General features: G+C 36.6%; 1 protein-coding gene across 3 annotated transcripts in view; it reads right to left on the minus strand.

The window, feature by feature from the left end:
- Window positions 1–11,849: 11,849 nt before the first annotated feature.
- The window catches only part of LOC144967687 (uncharacterized), a 36,648-nt gene continuing 24,641 nt past the window's right edge, over window positions 11,850–23,856 (minus strand). For all 3 annotated transcript variants that reach the window (XM_078905221.1, XM_078905224.1, XM_078905222.1), the window contains 5 exons: window positions 23,003–23,647; window positions 22,183–22,347; window positions 21,489–21,565; window positions 19,956–20,204; window positions 11,850–19,303 (listed from right to left, as the gene is read on the minus strand). In XM_078905221.1, the coding sequence (XP_078761347.1) occupies window positions 19,259–19,303; window positions 19,956–20,204; window positions 21,489–21,565; window positions 22,183–22,347; window positions 23,003–23,647 (1,181 nt within the window). In that variant the 3' untranslated portion in view covers window positions 11,850–19,258. The remainder of the gene's footprint in view (window positions 19,304–19,955; window positions 20,205–21,488; window positions 21,566–22,182; window positions 22,348–23,002; window positions 23,648–23,856) is intronic.

The following is a 23,856-nucleotide window of genomic DNA, read 5'->3' on the forward strand; positions in this document are numbered from 1 at the left end:
CTCAGTGTCTCAATCGTTTCTATGTTACATATTTGTGTTAAGAATATTGGCTATTAAGCTTAAAAGCTGGTCAACTTACTTCGCGGCGTTTGTATATGTTGAACCCGTGACCTCAAGAAGTCAGGTAGAGCGGCTCCAGATAGACATCGAGTTTGAAACCACTTTTTAATGGAGTGGTGGATAGCTCATACGGTAGAGTCACTCTCTCCCCTGTCAGGCGGAGTTGTCGTACCAGTAAGGTCGCGGGTTGCGAGGTTTGAGCGTTTTAGCCACGATAAGGGTCATTTAAATCGGTCGATATTTGAAGGACGAGTTTTCTTACCAAATTTTCAAATACGCGTCCTTGCAGAGTACCGTAGTTATCTGTGTAAAGAGTTTATTCTAAAACAAAAATAAAAAATTAGTGTTAAAAAAATTACAATAAAATTAATAGCTTAATACAGAAACCTTATGGAATAAATAACAAATCAAACTCTGTTTTTTAAAAGAAAAAAAGAAAAAGAAAACGTTTCTTAAAATATATTTATCGGATATACCACTTTTAACGTCAATACCAGCAAGTATTTGGCAGAGCTGCCCATCCCTAAAAACAGACGATTTTGCTTCGACCCTGTCTAGATGCCTTTCCACCAGGTAGGCAGGCAGTTGGTCATATATGTGCACGTGTTTGTTCTCATGTGATAATATCTAATCATTGGGAGTGGGGAACGTTAGTCCCTTTACTGAACGGGGTGGGGGTGGGGTCTATATCAGTGTACCTTTACTGGGTGGGGGTGGGGTCTATATCAGTGAACCTTTACTGAATGGGGTGGGGGTGGGGTTTATATCAGTAAACCTTTACCGGACGGGGTGGAGGTGGGGTTTATATCAATGAACCTCTACTGAATGGGGGGTGGGGGGAGGGGTGGGGTGTATATCAGTGAACCGTTACTGGGCGAGGTGGGGGTGGGGTCTATATCAGTGAACCTTTACTGGACGGGGTGGGGGTCGGGTCTATATCAGTGGACCTTTACTGGACTGGGTGGGTGTGGGGTCTACATCAGTGAACCTTTACTGGACGGGGTGGGGGTGGGGTCTATATCAGTGAACCTTACCAATTTACTGGGTGGGGTGCGGTTTATATCAGTGAATCTTTACTGGGTGGGAAGGGGTCTATATCAGTGAAACTTTACTGGGTGGGTGGGTCTATATCAGTGAACCTTTACTAGATGGGGTGGGGTCTATATCACTGAACCTTTACGGAATCTGCCATTCTTAAATCGTTTGCCCCTTCCAAGTAGTTGACTGGTTGGGGTCTTTTAACCTCCCATGGTGGGCAGGGGGTCACTTGCTTTGTCTTCTATCCCCCTATTCTGTTTTCTGACTTGCTTTCTGTCTTTGTATTGTAATAGGATTACTTGGTTTTGTCCATGCTCTTGTTGAGGATTGGCTGTAGGGAAACAGTCATTTATATTGTTAGTGTTAGCTTTTGGAGGTGATATTAACTTTTCCTTAAAATCATTTCATCTAGATGTTCTGCAGTTTCGGGCTCTTGGCCACAACAGGTACATGTTGGACAGGTAGCAACTCCCCACTGATGAAGGGAATGCCCCGTGAGGCAGGTTCTCAACCAAAGTCGGTTCGCTGCAACCCAATGTCTCATCTTGTTGTGGAGAAGCCTGGTAACTTCTCCCCCAGGTTCAAGGAGTCGAAATGTCCCCCCTCCCTTGAGGAATCGAATTCGTCCAAACCGGATTCCATCCCATATATGCAGCTCTGTTCGAGGTCAGGTAATCTACGTACAAGAGTTGCCGGGCTTATTTTGGCTCGGAACAGGGGCACCGTCCATTATGCGCTTGAGAAGGGTATCTCCATTCCCTCTCTTTTGATCTAAGCCAATAGTTGTTTTTTTATTTTTTATCATCTCCCGTCGGACATCGGGGGGCTGGTTTGCTGCAATTATCGGGCCCCATTCTCTAGGCGTTGTTGCCAGCGTTCCCGACACTATATGCGTGGACTTGCGAAGCTTTTCATCTACCTTCTCAACGTTCTCTCTGCTACCCCACACTGGAGTGCAATACTCCGTGGTGGAATAGCATAGTCCAGGGGCGGAATTCCTCAGAAGCGTTTGATTAGTACCCCAAGTTGTTCCCGCCAGTTTCCTCAGAAGACTTTTTGCGTTTCTCTATCTCTCGGGGAAATCCTTCGAGATGGGCCCTATAGGTAAGGCTGCGGTCCAGCGTAACCCCCAGGTACTTCGGATTTAGCTCATATGGGAGACGCAGGTACCAATTGGCAAAGTAGGATATGGGTCTGCTAACGTCATCATTGAGTACGCCCTCGAGACGGGTCCAGATCTTACTTTCTATACTATTCTGATCGTTAGGGCGGGGGAACGTTTGCCGCCAATGGGTCTATGGATTCGTCACCATCAGTCACAGCCTTGCTTATTTCTTACAGATCCTCCTATTTTAAAATGTGGAAAATCGTAAATTTTAGGATATGAAAATCGTAGTCGGTATCGTTCAATCTGAACATCAACAATTCGCTCTCACAAGGATTCAAAAACATCACTTCAAAATAATTAAAATTATTGATTCTTATATCCAACTTTTATTTGATTATTTTTCAATTTTTAAAATTCAACTGATGATGATGAAGATGATGATGATGATGATGATGATGATGATGATGATGATGATGATGATGATGATGATGATGAGGATGATGGTATTGGTGGTGGTGACTGTAGCGGTGGTCATCAAAGGGACATAAGTGTGTATAATTTCCAATAGCGACATGAATTTGTGTTGTTACCTCCCTTGCATCGTATTCGACAAAAATCAACCTTCCAGAGCCCACGATCCACACCATTCCATTCTAACATTTTCGTCATTTGGGACAAGTGCGACAGAGATCAGAAGTATATGTATATCCAAGAATTATTTATCCTTGTAGTTATTTTGAAATCACGTATAGATATATATAGGGCATGTGTCTACCCACTAATATCCCGGTAGAAAAGCAGCCGGATGCATTTTCAGATTTCTTTTCGGGAAAAATATCGAAAATTCGGAACAATTTGGACCTCGTGCAAAATGAAGATATAAATTTCCACCCTTTTTCGAGTTCACAGGGATTCTCTTGTTTTAAAGAAACAACTGAAGAAGAGATTTCTAAAATAATTTTTTCATCTTCCTCGAAGTCATGTGATTTAGATCCTTTACCAACTAATATTTTGAAATTATGTCTTCCTGAATTGATACCTTGCATAACTTATATTATAAATCAGTCACTTATCTCAGGACAAGTCCCAGATATCTATAAACATGCAATTGTAAAGCCTCTCATAAAAAAGCAAAATCTCGATGTAAATGACCTTAGTAACTACCGTCCCGTCTCAAATCTGCCATTTCTTTCTAAAATCCTTGAAAAAGTTGTACTCAGACGTCTTTCACAACATCTCCATGAAAACAATCTATGGGAAAAATTTCAGTCAGCTTATCGTTCTTACCACAGCACAGAAACTGCTCTGTGCTGTGTTGCGAGTGATTTGCTTGATGTTTTAGATAAAGGTTCTGTTTCTCTTCTGACATTGTTAGACCTTTCGGCGGCGTTTGATACTATTGATCACGGTATTCTCATTAAACGACTTAATATAACTTTTGGCTTGTCTGGGACTGTCTTGCAGTGGTTTGAATCTTATTTAGATGGCAGAAAGCAACAGATTATGATTTTAGATAAACTTTCTCGTCAACATACATTGTCTTTTGGTGTTCCTCAAGGCTCTGTTTTGGGTCCAATTCTTTTTGTTTTGTATACTTCTCCATTATCTAATGTCATCACTGGTCACGGGCTGCGCTATCATCTCTATGCAGATGATACGCAACTTTATGCTACTGATAAAACTAAAAATCTCGAAAATATTGTGAAACGTGTGGAAGAATGTGTGACGGATGTGAAAGAGTGGATGGATGCAAACAAGTTGAAAATGAATGAGTCAAAAACAGAAGTGATGATTGAAGGTGAATGATGGTCTTGAGGTGTTGATTGGGGGTGAAAAGATCAAAATTTCAAAGACTGTGAAAATTTTGGGTGTCTATTTTGATTCAGAAATGAAAATGTCAGCTCACATTTCTGCTCTCTGTAAATCTTTATACTTTCAATTGAAGAAAATCAGTTCGATCCGTCAGTATATTGCAATTGGAACATGTAAAACATTGGTTGTTTCCCTCATTTTTTCGAAACTAGATTATTGTAACTCGCTGCTTGTCAACTTGCCTCAGGCTTCTATTAAACAATTACAACTGCTGCAAAACAGTGCAGCAAGATTAGTTTTTGGCAAAAAAAAATTTGATCATGCAACCCCTTTGTTGGCATCTCTCCATTGGTTGCCCATTGAAAAGCGCACATATTACAAAGCAGCGTGTCTTGTTTATAAGTGTTTGGTTGGTATAGGACCGGCATATCTCACAGATCACGTGGTCATGTGTAAATTTGAAAATTACACTTTAAGATCATGTAATGACCAAACGAAAATTTCGGAAAAAAGATCAAGAACAAAATTTGGTGATAGATCGTTTGCTTGTTTCGGCCCCAAGATTTGGAATGAACTGCCACGTGGTCTGAGGGAGTGCAAATCTTTACCTACTTTTAAAAAGAATCTCAAGACACATTTTTACTGTATTTGTTTTTCTTGACTCTATATGAATCCTTGAGTTGGCTATGAATTATTATTGTTGTTATTATTATTTTTTTTTCTCACTTAAAATTGATATTTATATTGTAAAGTGCCCTGAGCTTGTGTTTTACACGAGAATGAGCGCTATATAAATGTGTATTATTATTATTATTATTATTATTATTATTATTATTATTATTATTATTAGATAGAATGCGCTTGGTAAGAGACTCACAACATTGCCACGGACCAACACACAAAACTATGTGTAACCTTAAACGTTAATAGTCCGTTTAATACAGTTTAGTGAGAATTACTCATAAATTAGAAGTGTGGGTCAGGAAAAGGCAAGCCTTGTCTGAACGCCGGGTTGGATCATCCTTCGTCTGGTCCCTATCCTGTTGCTGTTCCAGCACGATTGCATCCAAGCTGGTATCACCTTCAGGGTCATTGGGGCACGCAAGCTCCTGCACGACGGCAGAAAACTGGCAGGAACAATATGGGGAGCATCGCAAACTCTTCTCAGAACATCAACCCTGGCCCTTTGCTACAGTGTGGCAGAATATTGTGCTCCTGTTTGGACGAGAAGTGCCCATACAAACCTTGTTGATGTGAAACTAAGAGACTCGATGCGAATAGTAACTGGATGCCTGAAATCAGCCACAACACAATGGCTGCCAGTCATGAGCGCTATAGCACCACCCCACTTGAGGAAAGAGGATGCAACACAGAAATGGATATCCAGAGCTTAAGAAGACAGTGGAACTCCTCTGCAAACCATATACAAAACTGCGCCCCCAACATCAAGACTAAAATCTATCAAAGAAAGAAAACTACAACACGCAAGAAGCCTGGTGCGAGGAATGGAAAAGGAATACGCCAACAGGAGGGGAACTAATTGAAGATCCCTGTAAAAGTCTCCCAGGTCTACAGGATCAACCAAGAAAATACTGGGTAGCTGCAAATAAACTACGGTCAAAACATACAAGAACAGCTGCCAACATGACAAATGGGGGCTCCAAGAATTACCAACATGCTCAAAGTGCAACCAAGCACCACAAGTGCAAACCTCGTAGATTGCCCAGAGACAAAACTGGAAGGGGGATTTGAAACCATCAACAAATGTGATGATGATTTCCGAACCTGGATTGATACCTTGAACATAGAAGTGGAGCCGAACGATACTACTACTACTACTACTCATAAATCAAATGTGGATGGCAAAAAAAAATAATTAAAAAATAAAACCCCAAAAAACAAGGACCTGATTGACGTCAAATTCAATCTATTTATAGATGCTGTCCGCTTGACTAAGTAACTCCCTAGACAGAGGAGAGTTAACGCTCCTATTTCTAGGGTAACTCATATTATTACCATCCGGAAATAGAACGGACCAACACACAAAACTATGTGTAACCTTGAACGTTTATAGTCTGTTTAATACAGTTTATTGAGAACTATTCATAAAGATTAATAAAAAAAAAAAAAAATGGCCTATTGACCCCGTAACATCCCTGTCTGTAAAACAGAAAATAAGTAGGCTACATATTAGTATATGACCAATGATATAATAACTGATAACTAATGCAGTGAGGTCATGACACAGTGGCAAGACAGATAACGTGCACATATCAAACTAGATTTGTTATTACTGTATTATCATTATTATTATTATTATTATTATTATTATTATTATTATTATTATATTATTATTATTATTATTATTATTATTATTATTATTTTATATTATTATTATTATTATCATTATATTATTATTATTATTCATCATTATTATTATTTTTATTTATTATTATCATTATATATATTATTATTATTATTATTATTATCATTATTATTATTATTATTATTATTATTATTATTATTATTATTATTATTATTATTATTATTATTATTATATATTACTATTATTATTATTATTATTATTATTATTATTATTATAATTATCATTATTACACTATCTATCTGGCGTGTCATCTCTTCAGAGGTCGACGTGAAATTTCCTGCCAAGCATGTCTATCCGTCGCCCTGTTGTTGCATTCAGCTGCAGTAAGGCCAGTCCATGACTTGATGACATCCATCCATATCCTTGTAGGTCGACCTCTTGTCCGCCTTCCCTCCACGCATCCCTTTTGGATGGAGATGTGGCGCTTTGTATGCCCAAAATATTTGATCTCTCTTGTTTTGATTGTTTTCAATAAGTTTGGCCTTCATAATGTCACACACTTCTTCATTGGTCTTCTTTTCGGTCCAGCTGATTTTGGCCATACGACGGAATGTCCACATTTCAAAGGCTTCAATTCGTGTTTATACATGGTCCATGTTTCCGAACCGTAAAGCAGAGCCGAGTGTACATAACATTTGAGTACTCGTAACTTTGTTGATGGCTGGGTTTGTTTCAATGTAAGTATATTTCTAAGGTCACCAAACCTCGATCTCGCTATGGCAAATCAGGTTTTGACTTTTGATTTAAATCACTTTGGTTTTTGATACATTCATGTCTAGGCCCATGGCTTCGCTATTGATATTGACATCATTTACTAGTTTTTGTAATCATTATTATTATTACTATCATTATCCTATTGCATTTTAAAGGGGTTAAACTTATTTTCTCGAAGCCTTCGTAGTAATGCCCCCCCCCCCCCCACAAAAAAAAAAAAAGAATAACACACACATACACACACACACACACACACACACACACACTTACACAATAAACTTACGACAACTTACTGCAGTCTGTGTAAAACTTGTATTTTATCAGTTATAAATCATCATTGATATAACAAGGCGAGCTAAAAAATGATAACATAATCAGACATCAAACAAAATCTTTGAGGATCTAGTTTTTACAACTCATTCGTTCTTGCCTCACTACCGATTCAACTCAAGTAAAAAAAAAATACATAAAAAATAAAAACTGGAATATCTTGCAAGGCATATAAACAAACATGGCGTCAATCCAACAAATATTATGGAGGTCAAAGTTTTAAAAAAGAGCGCATAATATAGGTATATCTCAACACTGCCGTTCTCTGAAAAAACCCATATTTAAAAATTTGGCTAGAAAAATCGTCCTTCAAATATCGATCGATTTAAATGACCCTCATCTTGGCAAAAACTCTCAAACCTGGGACTTCGCGAAGTCCCAGGTTTGATAGTTTTTGCCAAGATGAGGGTATTTTAAATCGATCGATATTTGAAGGACGAGTTTTCTGGCCAAATGTTTAAATATGGTTGTTTTTTTCCCAAGAGTACGACAGAATACTCGTAAGAATGTAGTTATGTTGTTTTGTTTTTGTTTTTAAAGGTTTTACGGCGCTTGCAACACATTTAGGTTATATTAGCGCCAGTAAAAAGGAAGAAAATGGGATAGTAAAAAGTTCTAGAATTACAATTAAAGCACCCAAGAGAAAGTAAGACAACGGGGAACTGGGAACATATGTAGATTCCAAGAGCATACCACCAAAGTAGGTACTTAGTTTGAGATCACCTATAAGTCTCATCCGGACACAAGCACAAAATCCAACAAAGAGGAATACACTCAAATGCTTAGATTATAAATTCAAAATAACAAATACATAACAGAGAGATGATTTACAAGGAAAAAAATATCATCTCCCAAAACAACTATGCATTTGACTGTTTCCCTCCCAGCTAGGACTCCGGCCAGGGCCAGGACATAGCCAAGTAATCTCATTCCAAGACAAAGACAGAAAGCATGTTGGAAAACAGATATAAGAGGATAGAAGACACAGTATGTACCCCCCTGCCCACTATGGGAGGTCAGGAACCCCACCCAGATAGTTATGTTATAAAATCATTGCTTGGTGTAGAGTGATTTGGTAAACTGTGAGCTGATTATAACATTGTTATGTAAAGAATATATTAATAGAGAATATTATAGATATTGATGGATGCATTGCACTATGGTATGCTCTCTCTCTCTCTCTCTCTCTCTCTCTCTCTATCTATCTATCTTTAGCTCGCTCTCTCTATCTATCTTTAGATCTCTTTATCTCTCTCTCCATCTATATTTCGCTATCTTTCTTTCTCTCCATCTATCGATCTAAATCTCTCTCTCTCTCTCTCTCTCTCTTAATCATCTCTTCCGCTCTCTCTCTCTCTCTCTCTCTCTCTCTCTCTATTTCACACACACACACACACACACACACACACACACACAAACATACACACTGTTAACACCCAACAACATTGAGATGATCATGATCCGGCTTTTGCACATTAAATAGAACGACAAAATAAATGAATATCAACATAGTGTACTTTAAACCATAAGATGCTGCTGATGATGCCCCAACACACACACGCACACACACACACACACACACACCACATGTACCAAAAACCGGCGTGCAGTTATTTGAAGGTCTGATAACCCAATTCCTTATGGGCTCATTGTTGTAGTGGAAATCTAAAAAATAATTTCGCAAAATATTGTCCATTACGACAATGTCAAACTAGGCCCATAAGTGAGTTCGGATGTCAGACCTGCATATATGTATACGCTGTCACAAATCCATCAATAGTTTGACCCTGAGATGAATGCAATGATTATAAAATTGTAAACAAAACGGATGTTGAATGCACACCAACCAATTTGAAAGACAACTGAAATTAAATCACAACAAAAAGCAGTGGAAATTTTAATGTTTTCACGAATGGCTTGAGTCAGCGTTAGAGTTGTGTCCCCTTGTCCAACATCTGTCATCCAATATGGAGGCTTTCAAGAAATTAAAAGCGCACATTTTTAGGACACACTACCAGGGCCTGATTAAAAGCATTTTATTTTGCGCCAATGTAAAAAAAACAAACAAACAAAAAACAAACTTTTATAGTCTGGTTAATACAATAAAGTGAGAATTACTCATAAACGTGGCTGTCAAAAACAAAAACAAAGACCCGAGTGACGTCAAATTCATTATATCTATAGAGGAGGATAAAAGATATCCTTTCAGTATTCCACAACACACACCTCTCCCTCGCTCAATTTGCGGCACTGCACTGCGGCTGACGCATGGGTTATTCCAGTCTTCCCTTGAATAGACCCTAGAGACAAAATTCCCCTATGGGATGAATAAAGGGAATGTTATTGTATTTTGAGAATTATTGTCAAGATGAGAGTCGTATAAATCAAACGATATTTGAAGGACGATTTTTCTGGTCAAATTTTTAAATACGTGTCTTTCCAGAGTGTGACAACTAACGGGTTAACTCACTCAACCCTAACACCGACTATATCCGTAGTATTCTTTGGGTTACTTTTACTTTTACCCCATGCCTATTTATTACATTTTTCTGAGACAAATTATAGGTGTAGTACCAAAGCTTATGTTTTTAAATTTTACACGGTAATGATAGTTGAATAAAAAATATCTATGTACATGCTCATTCTTAATACATTTATTTCCAATTTTGAAAAGTCTCCAGGATTGAGTGAGTTAATGAATGCAATTACACATACAAACAATTTAAGTCTTACTGATTTTCAAACCAGCTAAGTTTACAGTAAAATGACAGCTTGTACTTGTAGATATTGACAAAGGTGTTGTGAGCCATCTCTCCCCCCCCCCCCCCCCCCCACCCCCACTCTTTCCATTTTCCTGCCTATCTATCTGCCAATCCATCTATCTCCATATCTTTCTCTTAGACACACACACACACACACACGTACACACAAACATATTATAAGATAAGCAAGGGTGAGAGATAAATGATGAAATAAACCACAGATGTCAAAGGCCCAAAGATTAAAGGCAAATAAAACAATTTACCAACATGTGACATAAAAACGACTTTTTGGAGATCAGTGTTAAGTAAAATGACAAAATACGAAAAAGAAATTAAATAAATAAAAAAATAAAAAAGGAAACAAAAGAACAAGATTTAAAACAAAAACCAAATTTAATTATCTTCACCTCCAATGTGTTCCCATAACAAATTCAAGATAACACAGGCGTCAATGTGGGTCAGACGTCAAAATTTCAACAAGCTATGTATAGTGATAAAACAAATGTTCAAAGTCACCTTTAATCGACCAATTAACTGCTCTACTCGTGAAAAACTCATAATTAAAAACTTGTTCTTCAAATATCGATCGATTTAAATGACCCTCATCTTGGCAAAAAACTCTCAAACCTGGGACTTCGCCGAAGTCCCAGGTTTGAGAGTTTTTGCCAAGATGAGGGTCATTTAAATCGATCGATATTTGAAGGACGAGTTTTCTGGCCAAATTCACGAGTATGGCAGTACATTATTTAAATGATGTGACGTGACGTCTGACAGGCTGCATTGACGTCACGCCTTTATTCATTTTGGCTATACATTTTTTAAATTCTCGTCTGCCTGAAACTGGTAAAAGTCAGGAGGAACCAGGTGCCAACAAATTTTAAAAAAAAATTAAACTGGAGAGATATCCACTCGTGCTCAAAGCGCTTTACAAAGGGAACCAACCTTGTCAATAGCAACTCTTGACATGTTGGACAGGACTCGATGACGCCTGTAAGGTGATTTGTTTTGTTTGTTTTTAAGGAGTTTACGGCGTTTGCAATACATTTAGGTCATACCAGTGCCAGTAAAGAGGAAGAAAATGGGATGTATAAAAGTTCTAGAATTACAATTAAAGCACCAAAGAAAATGTAAGATAAAGGGGAATTGGTTCAAATAGGAAACAGCTGGAGACACTATCAGCGTATTTAGTTTGAGATCACCTAAAAGACCCATCCAGAAAAGAGCACAAGCCCCTACTAAGAGGAACACAATCAAATGCTTACATTATAAATTCAAAACAAAAAGTATAATAATACATAACAGAGAGATGATTTACAAGGGAAAAAAAATATTCATCTCCCAAAACTAATACTATACAATTGACTTTTCCCTCTTAGGCAAGGGCTTCAGCCAGGACAAAACAAAGTAATCCCATTCAGATAGCAAAGACAGAAAGCAACCAGGAAAACAGATATAGGGGGATAGAAGACACAACAAGTGACCTCCTGACCACCATGGGAGGTCCAAAAAAAAACCCCACCCAAAATAAAAATTTGATTTTAATACTTTTAGAGCTGGGGTATTCAATACAACCACAGAGATGTAAAATAAATAATTTAAAAAACAAAACAAAAAAACATACAACAACAATAGGGTAGTCATCTTGCTTATAAATTGGTTTTATAACAAAGTAAAAATAAACGTCATGGATATGGATAATATATAATCATGGGATGGCACTTTCTGGGAAGCATTGAATAAATTAACAAGTGCTTTGTCACCTGTTATGATTTTTAAGCAAGTGCTTGTTATCTGTTATTATTCTTGGTTGTTTTGTTTTTTAAAAGAGGCTTTTGGCCCTTATGACACTTTTAGGTCATATCAGCGCCATTTTTTTTGAAAAGGAAGATGATGGGATAGTAAAAAATTTAGATATTTGTGAGGCTGGCTGAGAAAACACGGGAAGATGCGGCAAGCTTTGATTCGAGATATGAACCAAAATCGAAGGTAAAGTATTTCCCATAGCAATGCTATTAGCAACAAACTTTATTCAGAAAAAATTCATAACTTGGGTTCTAATAGACATAGAAAGAAAATTTAAAGTGGTAAATGATCAGAAAGATGTGGTCTACACCACTGCACACATAACTCAATTGATGAAATTTGCGCATCTTTCCGGGTTATCTCAGCCAGCCACATATTTAGATCGTAAAAAATCACCCAAGAAAAACTAAGACAAGTGGAAAAACTTGGTTCACACAGAGATTAAATTATAATGTAGATTCCATAAAGCTATCTTTCAATGTGTTTGGATTGAAGCCATGGTAAACGTCCCATCCAGACAAAAAGCACAGGCTTCTGATGAAAGGCGTACACTTAATCATATATTGAAAACTAATAACTATATCAGTTCATATTAGAGAGATGATTAAATCAGGAAAAAAATAACATATCATTTAATAAAATTAGGAACAACACATCTTATTACTTCCCTGACTCTGGATTAGACATTGCACTGCGTTACTAAATTTTCTAACTTCTATAAATTTCATCATTTCTCCTCTAAAAAAAGTGGTCAAAAATCAACCTTCACCCCCCTCTCCCACCTATCATTCCTTCGAAAAAAAAAATAATTACAAAATCAGTAATAGGCGATAGGTTTGTGATTAAACATCATATGACTATCAATGATAACAGTAACAGTCGCAATATGTGTTTTATCTGATATGAAACTTGCCATTGAATAAAAAAATGCAAGTCCATGCAAAAAATGACAAATCAAAACCGCACTATAAAATTTGTTCTAGTTTTAAAGCTGGCACGACATGACTTGACATTTATCGGATACAACTAATCTAAATTAGTGTTTTCCAAATAGCTTTAACTTTGGATTCCATTCACAATACATAATACAGAATGCATTTAAAATGGCCAGCACTTTCAAGTATTAGCTGACAGAAACTAATAAATCAAATGCTAAGCTGATAGATACTGCTAAGCTGATAGATACTCTGGACTGTTCAAGAAAAAAAATCTATTGGTTAACATTTGCCTCCCCCTACCATATCACCCAGGCTTATGTAGAGAGGATGGGTGGTGGTTTGCTTTGTTTGTTTTTAAGGGTTTTACGGCACTTGCAACACATTAAGGTCATATCAGCGCCAGTAAAAAGGAAGAAAATGGGATAGTAAAAAGTTCTAGAATTACAATTAAAGCACAAAAGAAAAGGTAAGACAAAGGGGAATTGGGTTAAATAGGGAACAGATGTAGATTCCAAGAGCACATCGTCAAAGTACTAAGTTTGAGATCACCTAAAAGTTCCATCCAGACACAAGCACAGGTCCCCAACTAAGAGGAATACACTCAAATGTTTACCAATCATATGATATAATATGTAAACTAAACATAATACAATGCATAAGAGAGAGATGATTTACAAGGAAAAAAGTATCATCTCCCAAAACTATAACTATACATTCGACTGTTTCCCTCCCAGCTAAGGAACTCCGGCAAGGATCAGGACAAAACTAAGTAATCTCATTCCAAGACAATGACAGGAAACAATTGGAAAACGGGTATGGGGGGATAGAAGACACAGCATGTACCTCCCTGCCCACTATGGGAGGTCAGGATCCCCACCCAGATGGGTGGAAAAATGTGTCTTATATTCATGGTGACAATATCGTTATCTAAACGTGTAGTAACTGGAATAAAAATTTTAAAAGAAATTACATTTTTTTCAGCTAATATTGCTCTGAATGCCATTTTGGTAATCCCGATTCATTTAGGACGCTTAGCAGTCCTTCAGAGCCATTAGGCTCATGGAGCCGGAATTTATCCTGGTTTCTATAACGTGAAACGGACAATAGCGATTGCTTGCTACCTTTTGGATAGGACACTAGTCTATCACAAAGCACTTTTCACATTAACTAACAGACCCAGGTACCGAATCACTGCTGGGTGGACAGGGGGGAGGGTCAGAAAAAAATCTCGACTGCACATGGGTTAGATCTCGGCCCCTGCGTATGAAGAGAGTGCTCTACCAACTGACCTATCAGGACCCTAATGACGGATAATGCTTCCCAAGTAACGATGATTTTTGTCTCTCCCGTAAAATTTTGTCGAATCCAGTTGTACGGTTAAATAAAGAATAACAACACCATCGTCGTCGATATGTCATATCCAATTATTTGATTGGGAAGATATTTCAATTCTACAGCATTTCTTTGATGTGATGGGATGTGCTGACGATGATGACGATGGCAACACCCGGCCATTTATCAATCTTAAGCAATACTGGAATGACACGAAACCCAGGGATTTCAAAACACAGATAATGACAAGGGAAAAAATATATCTTTGTGTTGAAACTGTGGTTTGTTTTGTTGTTTTTTTTGTCAGAGCATTTCACCAAGAACTAAGGGTTCTAAGATCTCAAGTTGAATCTTCCTTGTTTAAAAATCATGTCCGACTCATCGAGACAAATCTTATTATAAAATAAATATACAATTTTAACTTTAGTAAAACAAACTAAAAATATGCAAAAATCAAACATAAAACACAACAATTCAATGAGAGTGTGGATATATGTGACCCACATCCCTGATCTGGTTTTATATATGGCGCTGGCTTCCGGCGACAACAGACGTGTTGTGAACGTTTACCTATTTTCTACACATATTTTTATTCATTTATCATTCAATCGTCGGAATTTACGCCTAATTTTTATTCAAAATGGATGTGAAGTATATATTGTTCCTGATTTTTATATTTATTAGTATATTTATAAGCATAAATGGTGTTTTAGTCTGTAATTTTGCTGCCAAAAGCCTATCGAAAACTTATACTCCAGAGACTCTCCGATCCCTCCAACCCGTGTCACCCCCACCACCCACTATTGACACATCGTTTATTACAGTAAGGAAGAGGGGGAGAAAAGGAGGAATAAAAACAAAATTTAACAGACGGCCTTTTCGTCCATTTTTACCCTGTGTAGTGACAGGTAATGTAAGATCACTGAAAAATAAAATTGATGAACTGTTTTCACTGTGTCGTTTTAATAGTGACTATCGTCAAGCCTCCATAATAGCGTTAACAGAGACTTGGCTATCTCCTCAGATACCATCATCATGTTTTAATATTGAACAATATTCACTATTTCGAGGAGATCGGACTAATGTAAATAAACGAACTGGGGGTGGGGTGTGCACATATATTAACAACAAATGGTGCCACCCCAATAACTGTCATATAAAGAAAATGTATTGTGACGACTATATTGAATTTATTACTGTTTCGTCACGACCATATTATCTACCCCGGGAATATACTCATGTCATCATCATCAACGTCTACATTCCACCATCATCAGACAACACCACAGCGAAAAATATTTTGAGGAAAGAAATACAGGACATTCAAATTAAGTCACCCGATGCCGTATTGATGGTCACTGGCGATTTTAACCAATGTAACGATTTTACTCTCCCGGGACTTCATCAATACGTGGACTGCGAGACAAGGGACAAAAAAACATTAGATTTATTCCTGTGTAATATTAAAAAAAGTTATAAATGTTTACCCCGTGCCCCATTAGGTTTATCTGACCACTGCATGCTCTTGCTACTCCCCACCTACCGCCCTGGTTTTAAACGTGTAAAACCAGTAAAGAAAAGTGTACAGATCTGGAACGGAAGTGTGTGTGAAGATTTGCGTGGTTGTTTTGAATGCACTGACTGGAATGTTTTTATCGAATCATGTGATAGTGTGGATGAGCTGAATGACTGTGTGAGTGAGTATTTAAAATTCTGTGAACACCTAGTGTCTTGTAAAAAAGAAATAAAATATTATCCTAACAACAAGCCTTGGATAACAAAAGATCTAAAACTTTTATTGAACCAAAAGAAAACTCTCCATACTAGTGGAAACAAAAAAGATCTGAAAACAAAACAAAAAGAGATAAAGAGGGTAATTTCTAGTTGTAGAGACAAGTACAAAAATAAAATTGAAAAATGCTTTTCTTCTGGGGATATACGGGACACGTGGCGGGGGCTTAAAACTGCTGTTAACTATAATCCAAAGCCCACGATTATATCAGAAGATATCGAAATTGAAACTTTAAATAAATTTTATTCACGTTTCGACACAGCAAACAAATTTGATATTGAAAATGAAAAACATAAATTAGACAGGGCTTTGGAAGATGAAATGACTATTGAGGTCAGTGAAGAGGAAACGAGATTCGTATTTTCGAAACTAAACGAGAGGAAGGCTGCTGGGCCGGATGGATTGAAAGGAAAACTATTAAAAGAATGTGCCCATCAGCTTTCCCCCATTTATACACATATTTTTAACTGGTCCCTCCAATGCGTTTCGATCCCTGAAATTTGGAAAACTTCAAAAATTATTCCTGTTCCAAAAAAAGAAAAACTTGAAACTATGAACGATCTCAGACCTGTTGCGCTGACTTCAATAGTCATGAAATCTTTAGAAAAACTTGTTCTTGTTAAAATTAGGAATCAGTTTATGCCATTGAGTGATAGTCATCAATTTGCTTACAAACCAGGACGTGGCGTAGAGGAAGCCATTTTGCTGTTTACAAACAACATCTACAGGCATCTAGATCACGCTAGGAGCTATTGCAGATTGCTTTTTGCAGATTTTTCTTCAGCGTTCAATACAATGCAACCTCAGTTGGTTGTTCAAAAATTGACTAGTCTGAATTTAAACAAGTATATAATTGCTTGGGTGCTCGAATTTCTTACGGAGAGAGCACAATATGTTCAATTAGGACAAAACAAATCTTCCTGTATAACTACAAATACTGGTGCTCCTCAAGGTTGTGTATTGTCCCCTGTATTATTCACAATATACACGAATGACTGTAAAAGTCAAAACCTGAGTGTACCTTTAATAAAGTTTGCAGATGACACCGCTCTTCAAGGCCTCATAACAAATGGCAACGAAGTGGCTTATAGGCAAGAAATTGATAGATTTGTGTCTTGGTGTGATGCCACCACCTAGAGCTTAACATAAGCAAGACAAAGGAGCTAGTGATTGACTTTAGGAGAGTGAAGGAACCGATAGAACCGTTAAAATTAAAGGACCAATTCGTCCAGCGAGTTCCTCAGTACAAATACCTTGGTGTAACGATTGATGACAGGCTCAAGTGGGATGAACACTTGAAAATAATTAGGCATAAGATGTGCAGACGTACATATTTTTTATCAAAACTCTCTCAGTTTAGAATAGATAAAACCCTCTGCACATTATTTTATAGAGCAGTAATCGAAAGTGTTTTGTCATTTTGTATAACAGCTTGGGGAGGCAATTGCTTAGCAGTGGAAAGGAACAAAATAAATTCAAATATTAAAAAATCCATTAAACGCTATATAAATGATGTTGACGATGTAGATCTTTTATACGAGAAATTTTGTATAACTAAAATATTAAATGACCAGTATCATCCACTAAGACCATCAATTATTATGTCAGAAAGAAGTGGTCGCCCTTTCTCTATTTCAACGAAAACAGAGAGACACCGAAAATCTTTTCTGCCGTCCAGTATTAGGCTTTATAACAACAAGCAATAATCATTTTATATAATTATTTCTCATTTTTACTTTTTTAAAATATAAATATTAATTTATTAATTTATTTGTTTTGCAATCTTTTCAATTTTCAATTTATAGTGACAGTTTTAACTATTTTACAGTGTTGATATTATTCATATTATAAAGCGCAGCTCTGGTTATAGAGCTGCTCCTTTTTTTATATATACATCCTATTTCCATTGTATTTTTATCTTATTGTGTAAATTATAACACGTCTGTACAAAAAATTTCCTTTTTGGGATGCAATAAAGTATTATTATTATTATTATTATTATTATATCAGAGTAAACCAGTTGCTAAAAATCAAATTTAAAGACAAAATTATCAAAATGATGAAATTTGAGGACTTTTACATTTATAGGAAAGTTATCTCCACTATGAGTGGAAAAAAAGTGGAAAAAAAAAAATAATGCACAGCGGCTAACTTTTCAAAGAGCTGAAATGGAAAACCTTGACAATGTATGTGTGGACTATTATACAATATCATCTAGATTTAGAGTTTATTTCTGTTCCATGTTTTAATTTTCTAGTAAGTCAAAAAAGCATAATCCTGGGACATCCACAGGTGATTTCCGTGTACAAAAACAATCTAAATTTCCTTTTTTATTTCTTTAAATCTTTCTCAAATTCCCAAACTGGAAGGATCCCAATTTCAAAAGGACAGTTGTAGGCAGCTATGATCAGAATGATAAAAGTTCCGACTTGAAATTCGTAAATCAATCTTTAAGTTCAATTTCCAGCTTCTGGGCATAACACCGGATTGAGCCTGTGGGTCACACATTAATCTAAATTCTTCTTCTATCACAGCAAACCAGGGAATGTGTCACACACTGAACACCAGTGAGATCATGTCCAAATTCTGCCCTGAGGAATCAACTGAAATATTGTAACATTTTCGTCTCTCAAATTCACAAACATACGAAATGATGACATATTTACATATGTATAATATCAACTGAAATATTGTAACTATTTTTGTCCCTCAAATTCACAAACACACACATACGAAATGATGACATATTTACATATGTATAAAATCAACACACAATGAATTGCCTCTGGCACACAGATTTACACATTTATACTTCTACACAACATCCTTGTGTAGGAATCCATCATTACCGTGTTGCCATCCTCCCTTGCATAGAACAATCCATGGTTCCATTTTTAAGGGAGTCTGTTGTTATAAATGATAATATATTTTTTTCAACTAAAAGGACTCCCTGGCCGTGGTCTGCATAGACTGTGTATCAAATGCTTGAGTATTATGTAAATAATACTGGAAATTCTGGGAATGTTATCTCGGCGAGATCAGTATACATCTGTTCAGATGAGACGTGGAATTAGAACACCCGACTGGGTAGAATCAAAGATGCTGCCTGTCCTTGCATAATCTAGTCCAGCTCAAACTTCAATTTCATACTGTACAAGCTGCCTGTCAGGCGTCTTGCATTGTCTAGTCCAACTCTGGATCAGACTCACTGGCACTCAGCATGCTATCCTGTTGGGGCGAAATGAAACAAGAGTCAATCGTTTATCTTTAACAACTGAGGTCCCCATGGGTCTCAAATCAGAAGTTTTAAAAAAGGAGGAATATTTCAAGGCTTGCGTGGGAATGTACATTTTATCAAAAATAAAGAAGAGCAATACGTCCCTCCCTATTTTATGACAATACTGGTCAAATATAAAATTATTAACATACACAAGAATAGATGCTATAAAAGAGGAAAAATTATTAGAGAAATGCCAACTATGGATAAAACCCTTGCAATGGGTAAAACCAGACAATATAAAATTAATGGAATTTATAGATTTAGACTATTTGCAATAAATTTTGAAGATCGGAATATGTTATAGTCACAGCGGAGGACCTGAAATAGCGGAAATCTGTTAAATATCATAAATTTGAGGCCCCTGCCTAACCTGACACTGTATCCTATTGATTTAATCATGAAAGTGTTTCGTTTCCAAACCCTTCCCATGAAAAAAAATGTTATATATTGATCATGAAAAAAGCAAACATAAGTTTTAAAAAATCTAAACATGCACTGCTCTACACTGGTTGATACTGGTAACCAGGAACTGAGAATAGCTGTTTGAATGAAGATGTACATGTTTTCCCCACATGGCTACACAATGTGTTCGGTACTTACAAATCCTCCCTGCTCCATGATCCAATTGACAAATGTGTCACTAATGTACTTGAGTGTAAACTCCTTGGCCTGAACGGCAACCTGGGAACTTTTCCCGACGGCCGACACCACCCCCTTGGTGGCATAGAATAACAAGGCTATGGTGTTCCAGCTCAGCTCGTGGCCCATTGTATTCTGCACGGTGCTACGGAATCGATCGTACGCCTCCTCCGTGATGGCTGCTTTCATGGAGTCGATCTGGTCTTCTATCTGGTAAAAGGAAATGGAAAGGGGGCATGTCAGTGTAAGGTAAATCTCTTTTGGTAGCATGTGTACATAAATGAAATAATTCTAAGATTTGAGAATTCGTATACATAATTTTAGTCTCTGTGTGTTTTGTGAGACTATGTGGTCTTGTGGTAAGAAATTCGCTTTCGGATCGGAAGGTCCTGGGTTTGAAGCTCGCTCGGTGCAATGTTGAGCCCTTGGAAAATACTCGTTTACTCACATTCTCTTACCATACTCAGGTTACAATGAGTACCTGACCGTGAACAGTGTTGCCTCTGTCCGAAAAAAATCATAATATCGCCTAACAGGCGTCATGTCTTGTCCTAAATGTTAAATATTGCTGTTGGACAGGGACCCCTTGTTAAGCGCTTTGAGCATGTTTAGTGGATATTGCGCTATATAAAAGCTCAATTTAAAATTTAAATTTATAAATCAATGGATAAATGTACAGATCAACAAATATCATTATGGTATCATTATACCCCTTAAAATTTTTTTATTTTTTAAAAAAATAGTCCTTCAGAGCCATGGAGCTGGAGTTTATTCCGGTTTCTAAGATAGATCATGTTTTTCAACATCTCCTGATGAGTTATAGTCGACCTGCCGACTTCAAATTGGAAAGATTCGTAGTTTTCAAGGGAGATAACATAGTAAACATAATAACTCGTTTTAAAAGTTACCAATTTGTGTTTCAATACATTAAATCAGCGCTTCAAACTCCTGTCTATACTGTCTCTGGCAACAAAGCTTTGTTTTCAAGAACATTTAAAGATCTTTATATAACTGTCAATTAGGACCCGAAATTCATAGCTCTATGAAATTTTAGTAGTAGGGGCAGGTCTGAGTTCTAGTCATGTTATTATCTGAAACTGTATTTACAAAATAAATTTAGAACAGGCAGAAGTAACAATAGTTTTTTGAAGGTCTTAGTTCCAATGAGCCATATTGCCATTTCAATATCAACAGCACTAAAGTTTGTTTTTTTAAAAGAGCACTGATTCTTCCTAAAGCCAACCAAACACCAAATGAGTAGGTGACTTTCAAAATGTCCTAAGTCAAATCCTGATAGAAAATGAGTTAACAATCTCAAGCTATCTTTTGGATTCCACAGAGAAATTTGGGATTTCAAAACACTCAGTGTACCGTTTTATGAGACAAGTATTTTCCTCTTTAAGTCAATGAATGAATGACAAAAAAATTGCATTTTTCCTTTTGTTTCCAACTTGTACTTCATTCTTATCCTAATCCTAACAAGGAGATGCACACCTTTTTGTCATATTTGTCCCCACCAGCTCGGAGACAGGCAATGATTTCCTTTTCTAAATCCGTCAGAGGTGCATCACCTAGACAAAAAAAACAACAAAGATTCATAAAAAAAAAAAAAAATTATGGTAAAATACGATTCAACTTTATCCTTGATCAAAAATGAAAATTATTTTACACTGATATGAGGAAATTTGTTATAAAAATATAGAAAAAAGACGATTACTTAAAATTATTATAAATAGACTACAGAGAGATAGTGTCAAAACTATGAAGTTTAGTGGTCCTTTACCACTCTCTAATCAATAAACATATAGGACAAGATGGCAGAGATGATAAGATATGGCACTCCATCTTGAACAAGAAATTAAACACCTATTTGTCACTATTTAGCATGTCAAATTCCAGCAAGCTCTCAAATATAACAAGCTAGAGCTGAGTGACAGAATCTTTAAAATATAATAAGTCGTTATAACATGAGCATTAAATTTTGGCACGCAAGGATCCTAGCTTGCATTTTAGCTTTCCCAAGCGTGTGCTAGAAGCCAGTGAGTACTGGAGTACTTCAGAACCATCTGACCCATGACATCAATTAAAGACCCTTTGCTTAAGAGGAGACTGCTCTACACCGCTATCATAGCAAAACCCCTAGAATATAAAAACAAAAACAAATTAAAAGCATTCAGTGAATACTAACTTATAGCAGCAGCTGCATCCTCGGTCCTTCCTTCCACGTCTGACATGCTGGCGCTGTACGTGTCCGCCATCTCGATTAACTTTTGGGCAATTTTCCCATAAATCTCTTCTTTCATCATATCTGGTTTGTTATCGTCCTCTGGCTGTTCGTTGCCGTTTTGAATATCTGGGTGATAACAGATTAAAACATGCTTTTAATTCAAGGTCAGAAAAATGTTATGTGATTGTCGGAATATAAAACAGTGGAAATTGATAATGTAAAAGAAAATAAAAGAAGAAGAAGAAGAAGAAGAAGAAGAAGAAGAAGAAGAAGAAGAAGAAGAAGAAGAAGAAGAAGAAGAAGAAGAAGAAGAAGAAGAAAAGTCATCATCATTAGGAAAAAAAAAAAGAAATAACTTGTTTCTTTGTTTCTGTTTTAGATTTTTTTTATAAGTTTAACAGTGTTTCAATAATTTCAATACTGCTAAATAATATGAACACTGTTTTATCTGTTATCGTTTTTTGGGGGATTTTTTCAATTCATATCATTTGATTTTTTTAATAAGTCTATCTATTTGAAACTGTGATATAAATTTATATAGAATTAGAGATTGGTTTTATGGACTAAAAGCTAACAGTAGCTTTTACATTGTTTATTCAAATGAAATTGTAAACATAAGTCAAAACTGAATGAAGATAAGATTTGAATTGAAAGGCATTCCTCAGTCGCTATGAAGAAGCCAAAAGAGAAACTTCTTAATTATTTTTTAAAAGAGACAAATAATAATAATAGTAATGATATATATAACAACAAAATGTAAAAAGTAGTGTAAAAAAATTACCTTCTCCTTCCTCTGAAACACCTGGCAATACAACAGTCCTGGTGGCTGTGAGTGTAGTGACAGTTTGCAAATTACCATCAGGCCGTTGAGTGGACACAGAGCGTTCGTCAATGGCAAAATCAAAAGCCTTGGCATTCGCCGTCTGATCGGCTAGCCACTGTAGATTCAACAATCCTTCACTCCCGTGGAATTTGATTAAACTTTTACGCTTGTCCTTATCGGAATCGTCGTCAATGTATAATAATTCATCACCTGGGCTATCCAACATGTTACTTTGTACACTGGGTAAGACATTCAGAGACCCAACACTGTTATTGTAGTCAGACATAGGATAGTTTGTAGAGGCTGTCGACGATAGTGTGTCTCCCTTTCTACTTATGAGTAATGTGGGGATATCGGAAGAAGGAGAACTTTTACGATTTGGTGAGGACGGCGAAATAGAAGACGATTCTGCTTTTTTACTACTTCCCATTCCATCCAAACTTCCTGGTGGTGGTGGTGTTGGAGTGATTGAGCGATTTGCGGAAGAATGGCTTTTGGATGGTGTGGGGGGATGGGAGGGATACACAGCAATGGACCCATCGTCATCGATGGAAAAAGACTTCACTGAGTTTTCTATGTGAGTTTTCCTTTTCTCATCTTCATCTATCGTAAAATGAAACAAGATTCAATATCTAATTAAAATGTAAAGCAGTCGTCATTAAAATCACACACTAAATGACAAAGAATAAATTAAATCAAACACACACATAAACATACAGCACACAATAAATCCATTTTAAAACATCGATATCCTATTTTACCATATAATATAAAATCATCAGTTTATTCTAGAAGTTATATAAACTTTCAGA

The sequence above is a fragment of the Berghia stephanieae genome, chromosome 3 (assembly GCF_034508935.2).
Source record: "Berghia stephanieae isolate SIO BIC M18660-M18661 chromosome 3, UCSD_Bste_1.3, whole genome shotgun sequence".
Classification (NCBI taxonomy): Eukaryota; Metazoa; Mollusca; class Gastropoda; order Nudibranchia; family Aeolidiidae; genus Berghia; species Berghia stephanieae.